General features: G+C 44.4%; 2 protein-coding genes across 2 annotated transcripts in view; one reads left to right on the plus strand and one right to left on the minus strand.

Moving 5' to 3' along the window:
* Nucleotides 1-23,308, minus strand: part of LOC114248470 (pickpocket protein 11) — a 55,367-nt gene that overhangs the window by 15,581 nt on the left and 16,478 nt on the right. The window contains exon 5 of the mRNA XM_089737043.1: nt 8,130-8,238. Coding sequence (XP_089593169.1) covers nt 8,130-8,238 — 109 coding nt within the window. The remainder of the gene's footprint in view (nt 1-8,129; nt 8,239-23,308) is intronic.
* Nucleotides 16,146-17,691, plus strand: LOC149500272 (uncharacterized). Its single transcript, XM_089737039.1, has one exon. The coding sequence runs from the start codon at nt 16,230-16,232 to the stop codon at nt 17,157-17,159; it is 930 nt and encodes a 309-aa protein (XP_089593165.1). The 5' UTR covers nt 16,146-16,229; the 3' UTR covers nt 17,160-17,691.

Genomic DNA, 23,308 nt, shown 5'->3' on the forward strand with positions numbered 1-23,308 from the left:
AGAACAGGTGAGGAATTCCCAATTGAACGAGGCGTTAGACAAGGATCCCATATCACCTAAGCTATTTTCAGCAGTTCTGGAGATGATATTCAGGGATCTCGAATGGAATGCAAATAATGGACTCAATATAAATGGGGAAAATTTAAACCACCTTCGCTTTGCTGACGACCTGATTCTATTTTGAGAGTGCCCGAAAAGATTAGAGGAAATGCTACAGCAACTATCAGATCAAAGTCCTAAAGCTGGGCTCTCAATAAATCCCACAAAAACGAAGCTTATGACAAATTCTTCAAAGGCATACAACGTAAAATTAAACTCTAAAAACATAGAATACGTTGACGAGTATGTCTACTTAGGACAGTTGATCTCTGCCACTGACAACATGCAAAAGGAAATTGATAGAAGAATTGCCAACACATGGAAGAGGTATTGGTCCCTTAGTGAAGTAATGAAGGACAAAGAGATGTCCATAAAAGATAAAAGAAAAATCTTTAACTTGTGCATCCTACCCTGTTTGACGTACGGTTGCCAGACATGGGCGTTAACCGGAAAATTAATAAATAAAATACAGGTATGTCAGAACAACATAGAAAGAAGTGTCACTGGTGTCAAGAGAAGAGACAAAGTACGATTGTCGGAAATAAAAAGATTTACTAAATTTAAAAACGCAATCCAAATAAGTAGAACGCTGAAGTGGAGATGGATAGGACATATCTTAAGAGAGAAATTCGAGAAATGGACCAAAATAATTACAGAGTGGTACCCACGGGATGGCTGTAGAAAAAAAGGAAGACAGCCAAAACGATGGGAAGATGAAATAAAGAGTGTAGCCGGCCCGCATTGGAGTCGAATGGCCAAAAATCGAGAATATTGGCAATCTTTAGAGGAGGCCTTTGTCGAGAGACAAGCTGTTTTTAAAACCACAGCGAACACCGAACGGAATATTTGATTATAAGTTGCACTTAGATTTAATTTATTATTAAGTAATGTATTAAGTAATTAGTAAGTAAAACAGCAATAAAGGCTTATTATTATTATTAGTCAATAGGATTTTAAACAAGAATTACAAAGGCCGAAGAATCCTTTCTTATGGTAAATCTGCAATCAAATATCAAGAACTTTGAGGTTGCACTTTAATCCATGGTTTCGTAATTTTTAAATCGATCACGAGGTCAGTAGATCTGGAGGTGGCGGAGCCCTAAGTATACACACATAGTCACCTTAAAAAAAATTGGCGATAACTTTGTCGGTATTGCTCATAGGGCGTCTTGTAGACCGAACGAAGGGTCAGGATTGTTAATAAAATATCGCTGAGATATCCACTTCGAGCTTAGAAATGAGCGGCGCCATTTACTTGTAACATCTATGGTCTCCGATGACTACTAAGTACTAACTGGGTCGTCGAACGATCTATCTATTCAACAGAAACGTGTCACGAATAATTGAGGAATTTAAATTCTTCAAATCGATTTTATATATTTAATTTGAATAAGGCTGGTTTTGTCGTCCACGCACCTCAATGGCAAAGTCCCGCCTTAGTTATTAGTAAGCAGATCACGTATTTAGATATTTTACATTATTGTTTTGTTAGTTTTGATGTTAGGGAATCTCGTCGAGTATAAATTTCGCATATAATTTTAAAGACATCATTTAGTTATATGCAGAGATGAAACAAGCTAGATTGGACGATGTTCTTGGTTGTTTCCATTCGAAACATTGTTATAGTAAATTGTCTAGTTTTTTTATGAATATTTTTATATACGCCAATATGCTAGAATGGCGAAATATATATATATATATATATATATATTTTTTTAATATTTTTTTATTGCCGCATAGGCAGACGAGCATACGGCCCACCTGATGGTGAGTGGTTACCGTCGCTCATGGACGTCAGCATGCCAGGGGCAGAGCCAAGCCGCTGCCTACCATTTAATACTCTCCACAAGCCTCGTTTAAAGAAGGACATGTCATAGCGCTCGGGAAACACCGTGGAGGAGAGCACATTCCATAGCCGGATGGTACGTGGCAAAAAAGATCTCTGGAAACGCACTGTGGATGAACGTAGTGGCTCCAGGTAGTATGGATGAACTCTACTCCGGTGGCGGGCGGTGCGATGGTAAAAACGAGATGTCTGTATCATCTCGAATAATTCCTCAGAGCACTCCCCATGGAACATACGGTACAGAATACAGAGGGAACCGAAGTCCCTCCGCAGACCCAGAGGTTCCAAACGATCCGTGAGAATGGGATTATCGACAATCCGAACGGCCCTCCTCTGTATGGAGTCAAATGGAAGAAGCTGGTATTTGGGAGCTCCGGCCCATTCCGATAGAGGCACCCGTCACGTGCGGACGTGCTCATCGTCCACTCGATCGCCCGGTCTTTGTTCGCCCGGCTTTTGTTAGCCCGGCCATTGTTCGCGCGGCCTGTGTTCGTGATACATCTGCCGACCAAGTGTGTTTCCTGGAAGCTTTTATTTGTTTTGTTTTAGTTATTTTTGTGTTCGTGGAACATTTGCCGACAAAGTGTTTTCCTGCAAGTATTTATTTGTTCAATAGAACCGCTCAGGTCCGAGAAGTTGGGGCCTCGCCGCAAGGCGAGTGTTTCAAGACCCGGGGCCGCCCCACCTGGGTACTCAGCGATCATGGACGCTGTATTCGCGGAATTCCTCCGACTTCGCCACCCACAGCTCGCCTCAGAGTTTCTGGCCTTCAAGGCCAATCACACTGCGAGCCCTCTCGAGGACTCCGCCGCGCTCGCTGCTCCTGCGTCGCCTGTACCTGCGTGCAGAGCTTCTGCATTGAGCACCGCAGCCTCTGTCGTGCCTGCCGCTCCCGTGTCGCCTATACTGGCGAGAAAAGCTGCTGCGTCGTCCGCCGTGACCATCGTTTCAGCTGAGCGATCATCCGCGGCCTCCGTTGCGCCCTCTAAAACACCTACACTTGCTCGTAGGTCGCCTGCACCCGCCTCCTCGTGCTCCGACTCTGACTCGGATGGAGGTCGACCTCGCCCCCGCCTCATCGACGGATGGATTCACCCTGGTACAGAAGGGTAAGAAGCGTGCCGCGGAGTCTCGAGCTCCCGCGGCCGCTAAAATTAGCAAAGCCGTGAACGCGTCGCGCCCCCGCCCTCAGACTCCCGTTGCGCCCCCAGCCCGTGCCACTCCGTCGCCGCGTCCGGTGGCACAAATTAAAACCCACACCCCTCCCCCGGTTATCCTTCAGGAGAAGGCAGCTTGGGATCGAGTTTGCCTGGCCCTTAAGGCCAAAAATATAAATTTCACGAATGCCCGTAACCTCGCGAACGGCATTCAAATTAAGGTTCAAACACCTGACGACCATAGGGCCCTCTCTTCTTACCTCCGTAAGGAACGTATAAGTTTCCATACTTATACGCTCCAGGAGGAGCGCGAACTCCGTGTTGTAATACGCGGAATCCCTAAAGAGTTAGATGTAGAGCTCGTCAAGGCCGATCTGTTAGAACAGGGCTTTCCAGTGAATTCTGTGCACCGTATGCACACCGGTCGCGGTAGGGAGCCATATAATATGGTTCTAGTCACCCTCCAGCCTACCCCCGAGGGTAAGAAAATCTTCAACACACAGACCGTCTGTAGGCTCTCCGGTATCGCCATCGAAGCCCCCCATAAAAAAGGCACTCCTAGCCAGTGCCATAACTGTCAATTGTACGGGCACTCTTCCCGTAACTGTCACGCGTGCCCCCGATGTGTTAAGTGTTTGGGCGATCACGCCACGGCCCTCTGCGCTCGCGACCAAAAAACCGCGACGGAACCGCCTAGCTGCGTCCTGTGTCGAACACAGGGTCACCCCGCGAATTACCGTGGTTGCCCCCGAGCCCCTAAAATAAATCGCCGCGTCGCCCGCCAAAACCGCCTCCGAGCTTCCGGCCCAGACATCAAAGCCTCGGCACCCTCTGCGTCGCAGGCTAAGCCAGCGTTCGTTCCGGCGGCGGTGCCCAGTGTCTCGGCCTGGGCAAAACCGCTGCCGTACACGAACACGGCTACAACTCCCTCCTCCGCGATTCGTCCCGCCCCCGCGACTCGTCCCTCTCCCGCGACTTGCCCTCCGACCGCGTCCGAAAATCTCGCTTTAGCGATCGACTTCTTTCAGTCGATCAACTTTGAGCGCGTTAACGCTTTGGGCGACGCCATTCGCGCTGCCTCCACTGCACAACACTTTATCGCCGTTGTGCAAGAATACGCCGACGTATACGCGTCATTAAATACGTACGTCCTCCCCTCACTCCGCCGGTAATCAATGGCGTATATAAGTAGAATAAAGCCCCTATCCGTAACGATAGGATTTTTTAACGCTTACGGTCTCGCAAATCAACGTGATCAGGTTTCTGACTTTTTGCGTGACCATCAAATTGATATCTTTTTAGTGCAGGAGACCCTACTTAAGCCCGCGCGCCGTGACCCTAAAATCGCGAACTATAACATGGTCAGGAACGACAGGCTCTCTGCCCGTGGTGGTGGTACCGTCATTTACTATAGAAGAGCCCTGCATTGCGTCCCGCTCGATCCTCCCGCGCTCGCTAATATCGAAGCATCTGTGTGCCGAATCTCACTGACGGGACACGCGCCGATCGTTATCGCGTCCGTTTATCTTCCACCGGATAAGATCGTTCTAAGCAGTGATATCGAGGCGCTGCTCGGTATGGGGAGCTCTGTCATTCTGCGGGCGACCTAAATTGTAAACACATCAGGTGGAACTCACACACCACAACCCCGAATGGCAGGCGGCTTGACGCGTTAGTCGATGATCTCGCTTTCGATATCGTCGCTCCGCTAACCCCGACTCACTACCCGCTAAACATCGCGCATCGCCCGGATATACTCGACATAGCGTTATTAAAAAACGTAGCTCTGCGCTTACACTCGATCGAAGTAGTTTCAGAGTTAGATTCAGACCACCGTCCCGTCGTTATGAAGCTCGGTCGCGCTCCCGATTCCGTTCCCGTCACGAGGACTGTGGTGGATTGGCACACGCTGGGCATCAGCCTGGCTGAATCTGATCCACCATCGCTCCCGTTTAACCCGGACTCTATCCCGTCTCCTCAGGATACCGCTGAAGCCATAGACATCTTAACGTCACACATCACCTCGACATTAGATAGGTCATCGAAACAAGTTGTAGCGGAGGACTTCCTTCACCGCTTCAAATTGTCCGACGATATTAGGGAACTCCTTAGAGCTAAGAACGCCTCGATACGCGCCTACGACAGGTATCCTACCGCGGAAAATCGTATTCGAATGCGTGCCCTACAACGCGACGTAAAGTCTCGCATCGCCGAAGTCCGAGATGCCAGATGGTCTGATTTCTTACAAGGACTCGCGCCCTCCCAAAGGTCTTACTACCGCTTAGCTCGTACTCTCAAATCGGATACGGTAGTAACTATGCCCCCCTCGTAGGCCCCTCAGGCCGACTCGCGGCGTTCGATGATGACGAAAAAGCAGAGCTGCTGGCCGATACATTGCAAACCCAGTGCACGCCCAGCACTCAATCCGTGGACCCTGTTCATGTAGAATTAGTAGACAGTGAGGTAGAACGCAGAGCCTGCTTGCCACCATCGGATGCGTTACCACCCGTCACCCCGATAGAAGTTAAAGACTTGATCAAAGACCTACGTCCTCGCAAGGCTCCCGGTTCCGACGGTATATCTAACCGCGTTATTAAACTTCTACCCGTCCAACTCATCGTGATGTTGGCATCTATTTTCAATGCCGCTATGGCGAACTGTATCTTTCCCGCGGTGTGGAAAGAAGCGGACGTTATCGGCATACATAAACCCGGTAAACCAAAAAATCATCCGACGAGCTACCGCCCGATTAGCCTCCTCATGTCTCTAGGCAAACTGTATGAGCGTCTGCTCTACAAACGCCTCAGAGACTTCGTCTCATCCAAGGGCATTCTCATCGATGAACAATTCGGATTCCGTACAAATCACTCATGCGTTCAACAGGTGCACCGCCTCACGGAGCACATTCTTGTGGGGCTTAATCGACCAAAACCGTTATACACGGGAGCTCTCTTCTTCGACGTCGCAAAAGCGTTCGACAAAGTCTGGCACAATGGTTTGATTTTCAAACTATTCAACATGGGTGTGCCGGATAGTCTCGTGCTCATCATACGGGACTTCTTGTCGAACCGCTCTTTTCGATATCGAGTCGAGGGAACCCGCTCCTCCCCACGACCTCTCACAGCTGGAGTCCCGCAAGGCTCTGTCCTCTCACCCCTCCTATTTAGCTTATTCGTCAACGATATTCCCCGGTCGCCGCCGACCCATTTAGCTTTATTCGCCGACGACACGACTGTTTACTATTCTAGTAGAAATAAGTCCCTAATCGCGAAGAAGCTTCAGAGCGCAGCCCTAGCCCTAGGACAGTGGTTCCGAAAATGGCGCATAGACATCAACCCAGCGAAAAGTACTGCGGTGCTATTTCAGAGGGGAAGCTCCACACGGATTTCCTCCCGGATTAGGAGGAGGAATCTCACACCCCCGATTACTCTCTTTAGACAACCCATACCCTGGGCCAGGAAGGTCAAGTACCTGGGCGTTACCCTGGATGCATCGATGACATTCCGCCCGCATATAAAATCAGTCCGTGACCGTGCCGCGTTTATTCTCGGTAGACTCTACCCCATGATCTGTAAGCGGAGTAAAATGTCCCTTCGGAACAAGGTGACACTTTACAAAACTTGCATAAGGCCCGTCATGACTTACGCGAGTGTGGTGTTCGCTCACGCAGCCCGCACACACATAGACACCCTCCAATCCCTACAATCCCGCTTTTGCAGGTTAGCTGTCGGGGCTCCGTGGTTCGTGAGGAACGTTGACCTACACGACGACCTGGGCCTCGAATCAATTCGGAAATACATGAAGTCAGCGTCGGAACGATACTTCGATAAGGCTATGCGTCATGATAATCGCCTTATCGTTGCCGCCGCTGACTACTCCCCGAATCCTGATCATGCAGGAGCCAGTCACCGTCGACGCCCTAGACACGTCCTTACGGATCCATCAGATCCAATAACCTTTGCATTAGATGCCTTCAGCTCTAATACTAGGGGCAGTCTTAGGGACCCCGGTAACCGTACTCGTCGAACTCGACAAAGAGGTCGACGTGCAACCTAACCCATGCATCAGCCCGCTGAGTTTCTCGCCGGATCTTCTCAGCGGGTCGCGATTCCGATCCGGTAGTAGATTCATTCGCGAAACAATTGCTCTTGAGTTGTTAGGTCTCCTTCGGAGGCGCTCGGGCAGTTGTTAGCAAATCCCACCCCTCTTGGCTGAGCCTTTGCTCGCCCACCTGTCCTGGTGAAACTGGAAAGGCCTTCGGGCCACCAGTAAAGTTTCAATCATAAAAAAAAAAAAAGCTCCGGCCCAGAGATGGGAGCAGCACTCCAAGCGAGGCCGGACTTGTGCTTTATAAAGCAAAAGTCTTTGTCCAGGCGTGAAGTACCGCTTCGCTCTGTTGAGGACCCCCAGCATTTTGGACGCCAACTTGGCTTTGCCTTCCATGAATCCATCCTTTAATGAATTAGGAACGATTCATACTATTGTTAAACACAGCGTGGTGAACTGGCGGTAGGACCTCTTGTGAATCCGCGCGGGTAGGTACCACCACCCTGTCCATTTCTGCCGTGAAGCAGTAATGCGTTTCGGTTTGAAGGGTGGGGCAGCCGTTGTAACTAGACCTTAGAACTTACATCTCAAGGTGGTTGGCGCATTTACGTCGTAGATGTCTATGTGCTCCAGTAACCACTTAACAGCAAGTGGGCTGTTAGCTCATCCATCCATCTAAGCAATAAAAAAAAACTATTCGTAGGAGAATTCATATTTGTGTTGGCTGGTTTAGCCAAAATTTGATTATCTTACGAAGCGTTGACCTAAAGAATAAGACAACCGGCGTAATCGTATCAACGTCGTCACTATATCGGTGTTCAAGTTTCGCAAACAGGTACCAATTTTCTAATGAAATACATAATACATGCTCACGAACGATTTCAATGATAAATGACATAATACCAAAATATCGGATAATATAAATGGATATTATGTTTAGTGAAGCTGACCCAAGTTTTACAATAAAAACATTATCTTACCGAAAGGTAACCACTGGCCAATGAATCCTTTTGCACGTCTACCATGACATTTAGAGCTTCCGTGATTTCGACACCGGATACATAATTGGTGGATTTGCCTGCGTGCGCTCTGGAAAATAACTATGTATTAAAGTTTTCAAAAAGTTATGTGGCATGTGGATGAAGAGAACGTATATCTGGGATAAAACATATCTACAAAAAAACCAATACTCAAAAAAGCTAATAGGAAAAGGAACAACATTTGTAAACGGCCTATTTATATGGGCCTATTTATGAAAACTTTACAAATCGATGCCTCCAATGAACACTACGCTAACTCCAAATTCGTAGATATACAGGAAGAGCGTTTAAACGAAAAAAATTTATAAAATCTTTATTATTGCAGATATATTTATGGTTTTTTTTGTGTAACTAGCTGATTTACTCTTGCTTCGAACCCCATCAATAATGATTAATTGTAATACTTTTAACATAGTGAAGCGATTTGCGTGAAAAACGACAATTTCAACATTTTTAGTTAGAGTAGTGTTCTTTGGTGGCCTCGTAATGAAACCATGACTATGTGATTTAATAGTAAATTACACAGCACGTATATTCTCCCATACCTTACCTACGAACGTCAAACTTACCGCCCGATTAGCCTCCTCATGTCTCTAGGCAAACTGTATGAGCGTCTGCTCTACAAGCGCCTCAGAGATTTCGTCTCATCCAAGGGCATTCTCATCGATGAACAATTCGGATTCCGTACAAATCACTCATGCGTTCAACAGGTGCACCGCCTCACGGAGCACATTCTTGTGGGGCTTAATCGACCAAAACCGTTATACACGGGAGCTCTCTTCTTCGACGTCGCAAAAGCGTTCGACAAAGTCTGGCACAATGGTTTAATTTTCAAACTATTCAACATGGGCGTGCCGGATAGTCTCGTGCTCATCATACGGGACTTCTTGTCGAACCGCTCTTTTCGATATCGAGTCGAGGGAACCCGCTCCTCCCCACGACCTCTCACAGCTGGAGTCCCGCAAGGCTCTGTCCTCTCACCCCTCCTATTTAGCTTATTCGTCAACGATATTCCCCGGTCGCCGCCGACCCATTTAGCTTTATTCGCCGACGACACGACTGTTTACTATTCTAGTAGAAATAAGTCCCTAATCGCGAAGAAGCTTCAGAGCGCAGCCCTAGCCCTAGGACAGTGGTTCCGAAAATGGCGCATAGACATCAACCCAGCGAAAAGTACTGCGGTGCTATTTCAGAGGGGAAGCTCCACACGGATTTCCTCCCGGATTAGGAGGAGGAATCTCACACCCCCGATTACTCTCTTTAGACAACCCATACCCTGGGCCAGGAAGGTCAAGTACCTGGGCGTTACCCTGGATGCATCGATGACATTCCGCCCGCATATAAAATCAGTCCGTGACCGTGCCGCGTTTATTCTCGGTAGACTCTACCCCATGATCTGTAAGCGGAGTAAAATGTCCCTTCGGAACAAGGTGACACTTTACAAAACTTGCATAAGGCCCGTCATGACTTACGCGAGTGTGGTGTTCGCTCACGCGGCCCGCACACACATAGACACCCTCCAATCCCTACAATCCCGCTTTTGCAGGTTAGCTGTCGGCGCTCCGTGGTTCGTGAGGAACGTTGACCTACACGACGACCTGGGCCTCGAATCAATTCGGAAATACATGAAGTCAGCGTCGGAACGATACTTCGATAAGGCTATGCGTCATGATAATCGCCTTATCGTTGCCGCCGCTGACTACTCTCCGAATCCTGATCATGCAGGAGCCAGTCACCGTCGACGCCCTAGACACGTCCTTACGGATCCATCAGATCCAATAACCTTTGCATTAGATGCCTTCAGCTCTAATACTAGGGGCAGGCTTAGGGACCCCGGTAACCGTACTCGTCGAACTCGACAAAGAGGTCGACGTGCAACCTAACCCATGCATCAGCCCGCTGAGTTTCTCGCCGGATCTTCTCAGCGGGTCGCGATTCCGATCCGGTAGTAGATTCATTCGCGAAACAATTGCTCTTGAGTTGTTAGGTCTCCTTCGGAGGCGCTCGGGCAGTTGTTAGCAAATCCCACCCCTCTTGGCTGAGCCTTTGCTCGCCCACCTGTCCTGGTGAAACTGGAAAGGCCTTCGGGCCACCAGTAAACTTTCAAACATAAAAAAAAAAAAAAAAAAAAAAAAAACGTCAAACTTCCCCTGCTATGAGCACAAGCGACCGAAAACTTGTAGAATTCCAAGATAATACAGGGCAAAGTATGCTAAATATGAGGACTATGAAAATTGCTTTTTTTTTATTGCCCTTGTAGGCAGACGAGCATGCGGCTTAACTAATGGTGAGTGGTTACCGTCGCCCATGGACTTCAGCAATGCCAGGGGCAGAGCCAAGCCGCTGCTTACCGTTAAATTGTGGACCATTTCAAGAATAACGAAGCAAAAAAATTATATTAAAAAAATTGAAGTAGCCGAATATATTATGAGGGCAAACGTAAAAAATTCACGAAAGACACTATGAAATGAGACTCCAAAAACGGGACAACACAAAGATATCGTCAAACAAAGAGATGTAAAGATTGGCTCGCTATAGAAAAATATATGAAAGAAATAGGGTAGGTCTATGTAATATAATAATATGTCAAATGATAGCCTGAAAAGACAAACTGGTTGCAAAAAAATTAATAATAAATACTTTTTTTTTTTTGGAGGAAATCGCCGGACTTCCGCCCTCCCCTGGGGATGAAGGGCGGAGCATGTCAGAGTCGAACTGACTAAAACCTCCTGTCGCTCAACAACCAACGTCCAAACCTCGCATGAGACAGAACCCATGAAAAGGCAAAGGGGGGAAAGTGAAGCGTTTAGTGCGGAGCACATCTCTCCCATCACCCTCCCCCTCGGGACGCCGGACTGGTGGTCGTCGGCGCCACGACCACCAGCCCTCTCGGTCGGCAGGCTATCCGAAGCCCGCCTAGATGGCGCCGGTTAGAATGGGTTACCCTACGGAATATCCCGCTGGGTCAAAACCAGCGTGGGTCGAGGATAGCCGGCCTTCCATCACCCGGATGCTCTTGCGTAAAACGCGTCCAGAGCAGCTTGCACGTCGTCTTCTTAGGCCCCCTTTGCCGGTCCCTAGACTGACGTGTAAAGGGGACCCGAAACACTTAGAGGGCCAGGGCTTGGGCGATATCCGCCTCCCTGGCCCCCGCTCGACGGCGGCGGGCTTGCGCGTCTCTCACGCGCCCCGCCGCCTCTTTCTGCGAGATGGTGCACTCGCAGAAGTCGAGCATCGCCTTCCACGACTCGTCGTCGCCGAGCATCGATGCCACAACACTCGGCAACGACAAGTCGTTTCCTATTTTTGCGACGAGGACACGGCGCCACCCCTCCCATGCGGGGCAGGCAACGAGCGTGTGCTCTGCCGTGTCCAAGTCGCAACCACAATGGTGGCACTCTGCCGTCGGCTCGGCTCCGATCCGGTGCAGGAACTCACCGAAGCAACCATGCCCAGTGAGCACCTGCGTGAGCCGGAAAGTGAGGCGTCCTCTGTCACGATTCACCCAGTCCACAAGGACTGGGCGAATCGCCTCGACGGTCCTACGACCAGCCGAAGGATCGGCCAGCCGCCTGGATCATGATTCCAGCACGGACCGCCGAGATTGGGCCCTCCGCGCTCTGACCACACTGGAGCTGGGGCGCGCCACGCCCCGGGCACGAAGGTCAGCCCGCCACTGATAGTCAGCGGCGAGCGCCTCCGCTTCCAGAACCCAAGGCGGCATCCCAGCCAGTACACACGCCGCCTCGAAGAAGATGGTGCGATAGCCGCGGATGACCCTGACCGCGATGGTGCGTTGCGGCCGTTGCAGCAACTTTGCTACCCCCACGGCCAGGGACGCACCACCCCTGTATAGAGACGGCGCGTCACCTGGTCAGGCCCCCCGACGTTGGGCAGAAGCCGGCTTAACGCGCCGGCCACCCCCAACAAACGAGGGACCAGGTGCTGAAAGTGAGCACGGAAGGTCCAACGACTGTCTAGAATGAGGCCGAGGTACTTCAACTGCACCCCGACCCCAATACGGACGCCTCCAACCACGATATGAGCATCGATAGGTGGCACTCTCCGGGCCTGTGGAACCACATGGCCTCTGATTTACTGAGTGCCACGTCGAGGCCCAATCTCCTGATTTTGCCGACGACATGCGCCACCCCAACGGTAGCAAGACAGGCAGATTCAGCAAAACTCCCCCCCCCCGGGCCACGACCAACGTGTCGTCTGCGTAGCAGATTACACTCAGGCCCGGGAGGAGGGCACCTCTTAGCACCCAGTCATACCCGATATTCCACAAAAGAGGGCCGAGCACCGACCCCTGTGGAACACCGCACACGACCGGGAATCGGTGCACGATCCCATCATGTCCGGTACACGTGACCGATCTGTCCTCTAAGTAGGAACCCACCAGCCGGCGAAGGTAGGGGGGCACTCCGTGTCTTTCCAGCGCCCCCCCTATCACGGACCAGGGCAGGGTGTTGAACGCATTGGCGATATCGAGTGATACCGCCAGGGCCACCCCGCCCCTGGAGACGGCCTACTCCGAGAGGGCCCGCACGCGAAGGATCGCGTCTACGGTTGAGCGGCCCTCTCGGAAGCCATACTGTTCCGCCGACAGATCGGGTCCCACCCCGGCCAGATGCTGGATGATGCGGGCCGCCAGAATACGTTCCAGCAGCTTGCCCACCTCATCCAGCAACACGATGGGACGGTACCCGGCGGCGGTATCCGCAGGGCGCCCCTCCTTTCTCAACAGCACGAGTCTGCCCGTCCTCCACGATGAAGGAAACCGTCCCGACTCGAGGCAGGAGTTGTAAAGCCTCAAGAGTCGGTCCCCCAGGGCACCAAGAGCCAAGCCCCAAACCCGAACATGGACGCCGTCCGGGCCGGGTGCAGTGTCCTTCGCGCACATTTTGCGTACGGCCACACGGAGCTCCGCCCCCGTTATATGGGGCACCTCAGCAGGGACTTCACCGTCGTATTCCGGCGGCGCGTCCATAGCGGGAGCGATAAATCCCTCCCGCTCCTGCGGGAACAGCGCCAAGACTGCTGCAGCTGCTGAGGCTGGAGACGCTCCGTGATCGGGGAGGCCCATGGCCGCATTTTATTGCGCACCATATGATAGGGCCGCCCCCACGGATCCTCATCCAGCGTCTCCAAGAGACCCTCCATGTGTTGGTTCTTGGCTCTTCTGATGGCCAGCTGCAATGCCCTCTGCGCGACGCGAAATGCGCCGTGCAGCCGGACCTCTTCCACCGCGAATGCAACCGGATCGTTGCGTCGCGGCAGGCGGCGGCGGCGATGCCTGGCGCACTCGCGCCTCGCCCGAACGCACTCCACGCGGAGTTGCGCAATTTCGGGCGACCACCAGTACGCCTGGCGATCATGAAGTCGAGGGCCAATCCGGGGCATCGACGCATCACAAATGCGACACATCGTGTCCCGGAACCACCCTGCCTCGCCCTCGACCTCGACCGGGTGTGGACGCATGGGCGCCCACGCCGCCACCATAGAGGCTTCCATCAGGAGAATAATAAATACTAACTTATTATTTTACTTCAATTCATACTTCATTCATTATTAAACTACCTAATTTCCGATACTAATAGCTATTGAAAAAAATCTTCACCTATCTGAATCTGTTTAGGTTCTTTATTGTCTTTAAAGGATATAACTTTTGCGGTTGCACGTCACTATAATTAGATTAAAAATTAACAGTATTATAACAGTAGCTTAAGCTTAATTAGCCTTTCTAATTTGTATTTATGTCAGCTTAGTTGTCCTTGTGTGGTTACATCAAACACATTTTACCTGACAACACCTTGTTATCACAGCTTCGCAAGGCGCATGAGAAATGATTAATTGCTATGACACTAAATGTGAAACTCACCATAGCTCATTTTGTAAGATATTCTATTGTTTGGCACAAGTAAAGGATATCTACTAGAAAAATATTTAAAAGTCCTTCTCCTGCGTTTCTGTTCGATATTGTGTAGCAATAAACTGTGCCTCTAGTAATTTTACATTAAAGCCACAGATCACTACGCCCCATAGAATAGAAGTTACGATGAAACCACATAGATGGATTTAAAACAAATCAGCTCCTTACCCAAAGCAACTAATTTAGACCAGTATGCGTAAAGGTCTCATCGCACTTAGTTAGTAGCAACATTTTATTTCAATGTAACATCTTTTTTTTGTGTTTCATCGTTATTAAATCTGCCTAAATTATCTGGGTGAGTATAAGCCTTTACATAGTCGACCTATGACTTATGCCTGAGCCCACTGCTTAGAATTCACGAAATATGGTAATTTATTAGAACTTGCTTGAATGCCTTAACCTAAAAAAACTTTCAATACACAAATATTACGAAAAAATCCTAAAAAATAAATAATAGTTTAAAAAAACTAACAAAATACGCTTTTATAGAAAATCTAACTAAAACATAGAAAATAAATCTATATAAATTGGAAATTAAAAATAGTGTAAGAAAAAATGATTTTATTGTAAAAAAAAACGTGGGGTGCATGGTATCAGTAGTTATAAATATTTTATGAACAGATATGAGTAGAAGAGTTATTTTGATAATATCCTGAAAAGCACCCCACGCTTTTTTTACAATAAAATATTTTTTTCTTCCTTTCTTACTTTTAATTCAAATTTATTGAGATTTATTTTCTATTTTTTAGTTGGATTTTCTATAAAAGCGTATTTTATTAGTTTTTTAAACTATTATTTATTTTTCATTTTTTTGTTAAATTTAAATTTTTTCAATTTTTGTTTTAAATATTAAATTGTCATCGTTCCTTAATAAGTACACGAAATTTCGAGTTAATCCGACGTTTTGAAGAGGGTCAAAATCATGTTCAAAGATTCCGTTACATACTACCATACATACGTCTGAAGCTAATAAAAGCGTATTGTTACAGACTCCCCATGCTAGTTAAAATGATGTTACATCCTTTTTAATAACCACTGATGCTGAGTAAGCATAGTAAGAAGTCACTTAGTAATAGTTACCGACCGAGACTCAGTCAGTCGTACTTAATCATCCATCGGGAGCGGTCTTAGATAATATCTCTTTCTGCCAATTACTAAAATTCAGTTGTTCGTGTGATTGAACCAATAAAAGTGAAATCTCTTCTTCAAAATTATTTTTTTTAAAAACCTAATCGGGAGACCCCGCATAACATTGGTGGCAGCGTGAAAGGGATCAAAAAACCTGGTCCTCGGTTCGTCTCCGTACCTAAAGTCATCACAGCGATTCTGGAAAGCAGCCGTACCTAGAAGGTGAGCCTTGAAACAAGAAAAAGAAGAAAATAATCACTGTATCCTGAAAAGAATAGAAGAGAAAATTGTCAAGACACTCAAATTCCACTGTCTCCTGTGAAAAACGACTCTTGAAATTCCACTGTTTCCTGTGAGAAAACTACACATCAAATTCCACTGTTTCCTGTGAGAAAACTACATATCAAATTCCGCTGTTTCCTGTGAGAAGAAAAGTAAGGCGCAAATTTTATCACATATTCAAACTCATCGCGTGAAGGAAGTCCTACTCAAGAACCAAATCATCATCATCCCATCTCCCAGTTCTTCGTGCTCCAACTTCGAGATGCTCCTCGTACTGTAAGTCCTAAGATAAGGAACTTGATAATTCACCGACTTAATTGTATAATCACTAATTCGTTTTATAAATTCATTAATAATTAACTATCCTGCAATTTAAAATAAAAAATATCGTATTACAAATATTCAAACCACGCGTCTAACATTCAATGCAATCTGCAGTTTCTTAGAAGCGATAAGGACCGCCCGCAAGCGAGTCATTGTGAACCTTTTAGATAATTTTAATAGCCATAAGTTTTAACCTTGTAATAATCTCACCACTATAAGTTATACATCGTGCTATTTCAAATTTTATTTAGAATATTATTATAACTATTTTTTCTCTTTTTTTTTTCCTTCCTGTTTATTTGTTTTAATCATTTTAAGTCACATAAATATAAATAAATATTTGAATAACATATACATAAATCATATATTGAATGACGAAACAGAGAGAGGTTAAAGAAGAAGAATCTGTTACAATGTCGGAAATTGCTCTTAACGTCCTTATCAAATTCATCGGTACTTTCGATGGTTCACGAGATAAACTAACACCGTTCTTAAATAATTGTCGCAACGCCATAAATCTAGCATCCGCTTCTCAAGCAGAGCTTCTCCTAAAATATATACTCAGCCGCCTAGAGGGCAAAGCGGAAACGGCATGTGCCGTCAAAGAATTTACTAAATGGTCACAGTTAGAAGAATTCTTAAAAACTCAATTTGGAGACGTTAAACATTATGCATACTTATTATCAGACCTTCAAGAATGCAAACAAGGCCGAAACGAATCCGTAAGCCAATATTCATTAAGGGTTGAATCTTGTCTCGCTAAAGTATTAACGGAGATAAATATTTCAATACCGACAAAGAAAAAGGACGAGTTAGCCGGACGGCTGGCTGCTATGCAAGACCTAGCTCTGAACGTTTTCATAATAGGATTACAACCCCCATTAGCTACAGTAGTCAGATGTAGGGACCCTACCACTCTAAATGAAGCGATTAATTTTGCGACGGCAGAAGAAAAATTTATAGGGATGACAGTTAAAAGACAGTTTGGCCCGTCTACTAGCACACATGCGGAGCGTAGACCAACCAATAGTCAACCTTTTCCGAGGCCTCAGTTTCAACCTCAGTCCAATTTCAGAACAAACACCGCTGTCTGCAGATACTGCAAAAATGTAGGCCATACCATAGAAAACTGCCGCAAGCGACAATTCAACAACGATAGACGAATGCAATATACTCCGAATCCTAATTATTCACAGGGAACCCCTCGATATCCGAATCGCGTTCATTTTGTAAACGACAACAATGCCGGTTATGTTAACCCCAATCAAACAACACCCACAGATGAACATTTAAACGAGTAACGGGCCCACGGCGGTGTCTCGTGAGCCCCAAAAGCCTAAACCCGATCCACCCTTATACAAAGGACACCAACACATTCACTGTTTCCGCTGTTTCTACTAAATCCACCGAATCTACTAAATCTACTAATTCTACTAAATCTACTAAATCTACTAAATCCACTGAATCCACTGAATCCACTGAATCCACTGAATCCACTGAATCCACCGAATCCACCAAATCCACTGAATCAACCAAACCTACTAAATATACTAAACCTACCAAACCTACTAAATCGACTAAATTTACTAAATCTTCTAAACCTATCAAATCCGCTGAATCAAATGTTTCATTTACCCCTGTTGCTCCATCAACTCAAGCCACGACTACTACTCCTGTTGTTCCTACCGTATCTCCTATATATCCTAGTTGTTCAGAGTCAAAAATTTACGAAATAAAGTCCAATCAATCAAAACGCTATTTACCACACATAAAAATTGCAACTAGACTTAATAATCATGACCTTGCTTTCTTAATCGATACTGGCTCCTGTGTTAGTCTTATAAAAGCAAAATCAATTAAAACATTGCCCACTCTCCAAAATGAAATCATCTACCTTAAAGGCATAAATACAAGTAACGCAACAGTACCGACCATGGGTCACTTTATAATTCCACTGTTCAAAGACCATGAGTCGGAAATATCATATAAATTTCATGTGGTTAAAGAAATCGATCTTGATTACGATGGTATAATTGGCACAGACCTCCTTAATGATCTAGACGCCGTTATAAACTATAATTCAGACACATTACGTATAAGACACTTTACAGTTAAATTAAAATACAATCATCCAATTTATAAAATTGCACCTCGATCCGAAACAATTATAGAATGCACTGTTGATAACCCCAATTGTCGTGAAGGACTTATAATAGATCAACATATTTCTGACTCACTTCTAGTCTCGAACTGTGTAGTTACAGTTAAAAATAACAACAGAGTTAACATATCTGTTTTAAACATATCAGAAGAAACTAAGTTCATTAATTCCGATATCAAAGTAAATGTACAACCCTTCGACGTAAATTTCACAAATACATATTATGACAACCCTAGCTTTAGTTCTGATGTTTCTAAATCCTCAATTGCTAGAAGGGATCAAGTTCTAAATTTATTAAGAGTAGACCATCTGAACGACGAAGAAAAGACAGAATTATTCGATATATGTGCTCGTTATTCCGACGTATTCCAATTACCAGATGACAAACTGTCCACCACGAACTTGTTACAGCATGAAATTAATACAACGTCCTCCGATCCTATTAATGTAAAATCTTACAGATTTCCACAAATTCACAAAAAAGAAGTGGAAACGCAAATTTCTAAAATGCTATCTCAAGATATTATAAAACCTTCTACTTCACCGTGGTCGTTTCCTATATGGATTGTCCCAAAAAAAAAATGGACTCCTCCGGTCAAAAGAAATGGAGAATTGTAATAGACTATAGGAAATTAAACGATATAACTATTGGGGAGAGCTACCCCATACCACAAATCAACGAAATATTAGACCAATTAGGCAAATGCCAATACTTTTCCACTTTAGACCTCTGCTCAGGATTTCACCAAATATCTATTAACGAAAAAGACGCTCCTAAAACTGCATTTACGGTACCACAAGGGCATTTCCAATTCAATCGCATGCCTTTTGGACTCAAAAACGCACCAGCAACATTTCAACGCTTAATGAATACTGCACTCGCCGGTCTCCAAGGTATTCACTGTTACGTTTATCTTGATGACATAGTTGTTTACTCATATGACTTGAACTCTCACTGCGACAAACTATCTAAAATCCTTGAAAGACTTCGCCAACACAACCTAAAACTTCAGCCCGACAAGTGCGAGTTTCTTCGCAAAGAGGTTGGTTATCTCGGACATATTATTAGTGATAAAGGAGTGAGCCCAAATCCGGAAAAGGTAGAAGCGGTTACTAAATTCCCTACACCAAAATGTCCCAAAGACGTTAAGTCGTTTTTAGGATTAGTGTCATACTATCGCCGGTTCATTCCAGATTTTTCTAAAATCGCTAAATCCTTAACTTCTCTACTCAAAAAAGATATTCAATTCTCCTGGTCTAATGAACAACAACAAGCTTTCGATGAACTAAAAAATAAACTTATATCTGCTCCTATCCTTATTTACCCTGACTTTTCTGAACCTTTTATACTCACCTGTGACGCTTCCAATTACGCCATTTCCGCAATCTTATCTCAGGGCGATATCGGGAAAGATCGTCCAATAGCCTACGCGTCTAGGACTCTAAATAAAGCTGAAACAAATTACTCTACGACGGAAAAAGAATGCCTAGCCATTATATTTGGTACAAAAACCTTTCGTCCATACCTTTATGGTCACAAATTCACTATAGTAACAGACCACAAACCATTGAAATGGCTATTTAACTGCAAAGACCCAGGATCGCGTTTGGTTAGATGGAGACTCAAACTCGAAGAGTTTGATTATAAAATCGAATACAAAAAGAGTAAAATTAACAGTAACGCCGATGCTCTATCTCGATTTCCCGTAAACCCAATCCAACCAGTTGATGAGCCTATTCCTTCGACCTCGAATCCAAATTTGTCTACCGGATTTAGTCCAATTACCCTAGAAGACCTCGATGTACATATTCCCTTTTTAGATCCCGATGAATTACCTTCCGTAGACCTTTTTTTTTTTTTTTTTTTTTTTTTTCGGGTAGAGGGCCGAACCTCCTACGTAGACCTGCTAGAAGGAAACGATTCCTTGCTTCAAACCCCCAGTCCTCCTCGCGGAGAGGAAACATTTAATGACGTCGAACCTGCTCAGAATCCCGCCGGACCCACTGACTCTATCATTCCAAATCCTCCTACCTCGCCTATCCCATCTCTTCCTACATCGGCCCCACCTTGTTCTCTAAGACAAAATTATAGTCAATTCCTAAAAATAACATCTAATTCAAAATTCCAGAGTAACACTATCATAATAGAACACAACGACAACATCCTCAAAAGTAACTGTAAAAACATCGTCATACCTACTTCGATAGACCTCGATGAGTCAAATCCATTCGTCGAAGACATATTAGGCGAACTAGAAAACGACAAATCTTTACTAAATCAGGAAAGAACTTTATACAAAACTCTTTCCCACGACCTTAAAGGAAGAAAAATCTATTTCTTATTCACAAAAGTATACCATTTCGACGACTGTTCATATGAAAATATCTTTGAAAGCCTACAATACTTAAAATCCGAATTGGTACAAAACTTAAAGGAACCTAATAGCAGCATTGCCATCACTGATTTCCGAAACCCCTTCGAAAAACACATATGGACCAAATTATATAACATGCTGTGTTACATTTTCAACGACACACAAATTACTATTCACGTATATCATAATAATATAATTTACCCTACACCCTCAGAAATCTCTAAAATACTTCGTGAGAACCACGACATCCCTATAGCCGGACATCTTGGTACAGCACGAATGTTAAATAGAATACGAGAAAGATACTTTTGGAAGCGAATGCGTCGCGACGTTGAAGATTATATAAAAAGTTGTATACAATGCCAGACTAACAAGGCTCTCAGACAGTCAAATAAATCCCCGATGCAGATAACCACTACATCAACTAAGCCTTTTGAACGACTTAGCTTAGATCTTGTAGGTCCCTTGCCGGAAGCAGGATTAACTAAACTTAAATTTATAGTAACCCTACAAGACGACCTTACTAAATTTTCATTTGCATATCCGGTATCTAACGCAACAGCTGAAGAAACTTGTGAGTGCTTGGTGCACTTTATATCCATCTTTGGGATACCAAAGTCTATTTTGACAGATCAGGGAACTAACTTTACCGCTGAGCTATTTCGGAAAACTTGCGAGTTCCTTAAAATTAAACAAATTTGGTCATCGCCATACCATCCCCAAACACAAGGGGCACTGGAACGGAGTCACTCCACACTTAAGGAATATCTCAAGTCCTACGTAAACAGTAACCATTCCGATTGGCACAGGTATGTATATACGGCAATGTTGGCATACAACAGCTCAGTACATTGCACTACTAATTTCACTCCCTACGAACTTCTTTTCGGGCACAAGCCTTATATACCCGATTCTGTTTACGAATTAAAAACAGAATACACGTACCCAGAATATATCAGAGCACTAAGTCACCGAATGAAGCTTTCGAGGGATAAAGCTCTTGAAAACATTCAAAATTCCAAAGAAAGGTCCAAATTATATTATGACACTCATTCTCGCTTAGTGAAATACCAAATTGGTGACTATGTATATTTGAAGAATCACCTACGTCTTCGCAAAGCTCTCACACCTATATGGAAAGGACCATATAAAGTGATTAAAATCAATGGACGTAATACATTGACTTTATTAATCAATAGACGTCACGTTACTCATCATTATGATGAAGTGAAATTAGCTTCTAGATCTAGCGATAACTAACTTATTAGTATGTAAGTCCTATTTCATAGTTTTATATTCTAAATCTTATATAATAGTATAGGTATAGTTAGTTTGAAATTCGTTATTAGCGTACTTAGATTTACTTTAGAAATATTCTTTATTACAGTCTTATCACGTCAGGAATTATGGGACAAGAATTTATCCAGCCTCTCAAAAACAATCCTGGTGTTTACTTCGATCACATAGGTTCCTTAAGTCTTACCGATAACTATTTAGATATAATTATTCCATATGACATATCATTTCTAAATACGCATATTAATAATCTTCAATTGTTCTTAAATAGTTCAATGCTATTGTGTAAGAAAAGTATAATTATCGACGTTATAGAATGTCAAAATATATTTCAAGCTTTGTTTACTCGCTGTAGTGATCTAATTCATGATTACGAATCCGTATCACATATCATCTCTCGTCAAACCGTTCAAAATAAACGTTCAGCACTATTTGGTTTTGTGGGAACTTTATCAAAGAAACTGTTTGGAACAATGAACGAAGAAGACGCAGCTCGTTACGATAACGCTATTAGAGAAGTACAAACAGATCAAAAGAAAATATCCCAATATCTAAAGGAAAATATATTAATAACAACTTCTACTATAAAATCAATGAACAGCACCCTGCGTAACATAGTAGAGAATGAAAGACACTTAAGTAATGCCATTACTTACCTTGCAAGAGAAATTAAAAATATTACTAATCATATCTCTACAGAACTAACTGTAAGGTCTCGCATACTCGAATTAACTTCGATAATAGAAAGTAATCTCTTAATGTTATCCTTCAAAGTTGAAGATATTATCAACTCTATTATGTTTAGTAAATCTAATCTACTGTATCCAACAATTCTAAGTCCTAGAAAACTCTACATTGAATTAGCAAATAACTATAGGCTATTGCCAAATTCTCAAAGACTACCAGTACAACTTAGTTTTAACAATATTCATATTATACTTAACATTTCAGAAATATCTAGTTATTTTAATAAAGAAAGCATAGTTTTTGTTATCAGTCTTCCACTCGTAAGAACAACTGACCTTAGCTTATACCATAATTTGCCATTCCCAGTCCCCCACAATATTAAAGCACCAAACTCTTACGCTACCATTCTACCGAGCTCCAAGTATATCGGCATTAGTAAAGATAAACTAACATACTGTAAGTTAGACGAAATAAATTCATGCAAAATCATCGATAAGGATCATTATTTGTGCAAGACTTATGTAACATATTCTTCTTCTGCAACACCATCCTGCGAAACTGAATTAATCACTAAGATACTTACTACTGTTCCTGAAATATGTGAAACTAAATTTATACGTGGTTATTTAAATGTATGGCAGCCATTACGTAACGATAAGTGGTTGTACTTAATGTCTCAAAAGAGTAAAATAAATATAGAATGTAACTTTAATAATTCTGTGTCAAAAGAAATAGATATAAGTGGTAATGGAATATTATATTTACCTGCAAGTTGCATAGCTTATTGTAAGGATACACGTCTAGTGTCACGAAATGATTATAAAATGTATCTTAAGCCTATTATTCCTAAGTTCAATATCTTAAATGATTCTCGATTTAATTCTATTGCTTACAATAATATTATACCTAAATTACCTATTGTAAATTTAAA

This window comes from Bombyx mandarina, chromosome 22 (assembly GCF_030267445.1).
Source record: "Bombyx mandarina strain Sakado chromosome 22, ASM3026744v2".
NCBI classification, from domain to species: Eukaryota; Metazoa; Arthropoda; class Insecta; order Lepidoptera; family Bombycidae; genus Bombyx; species Bombyx mandarina.

Coding starts and splice junctions, on each gene's coding strand:
- LOC149500272 (XM_089737039.1), top strand. CDS start 16,230: ATGACGAAACAGAGAGAGGTTAAAGAAGAAGAATCTGTTACAATGTCG.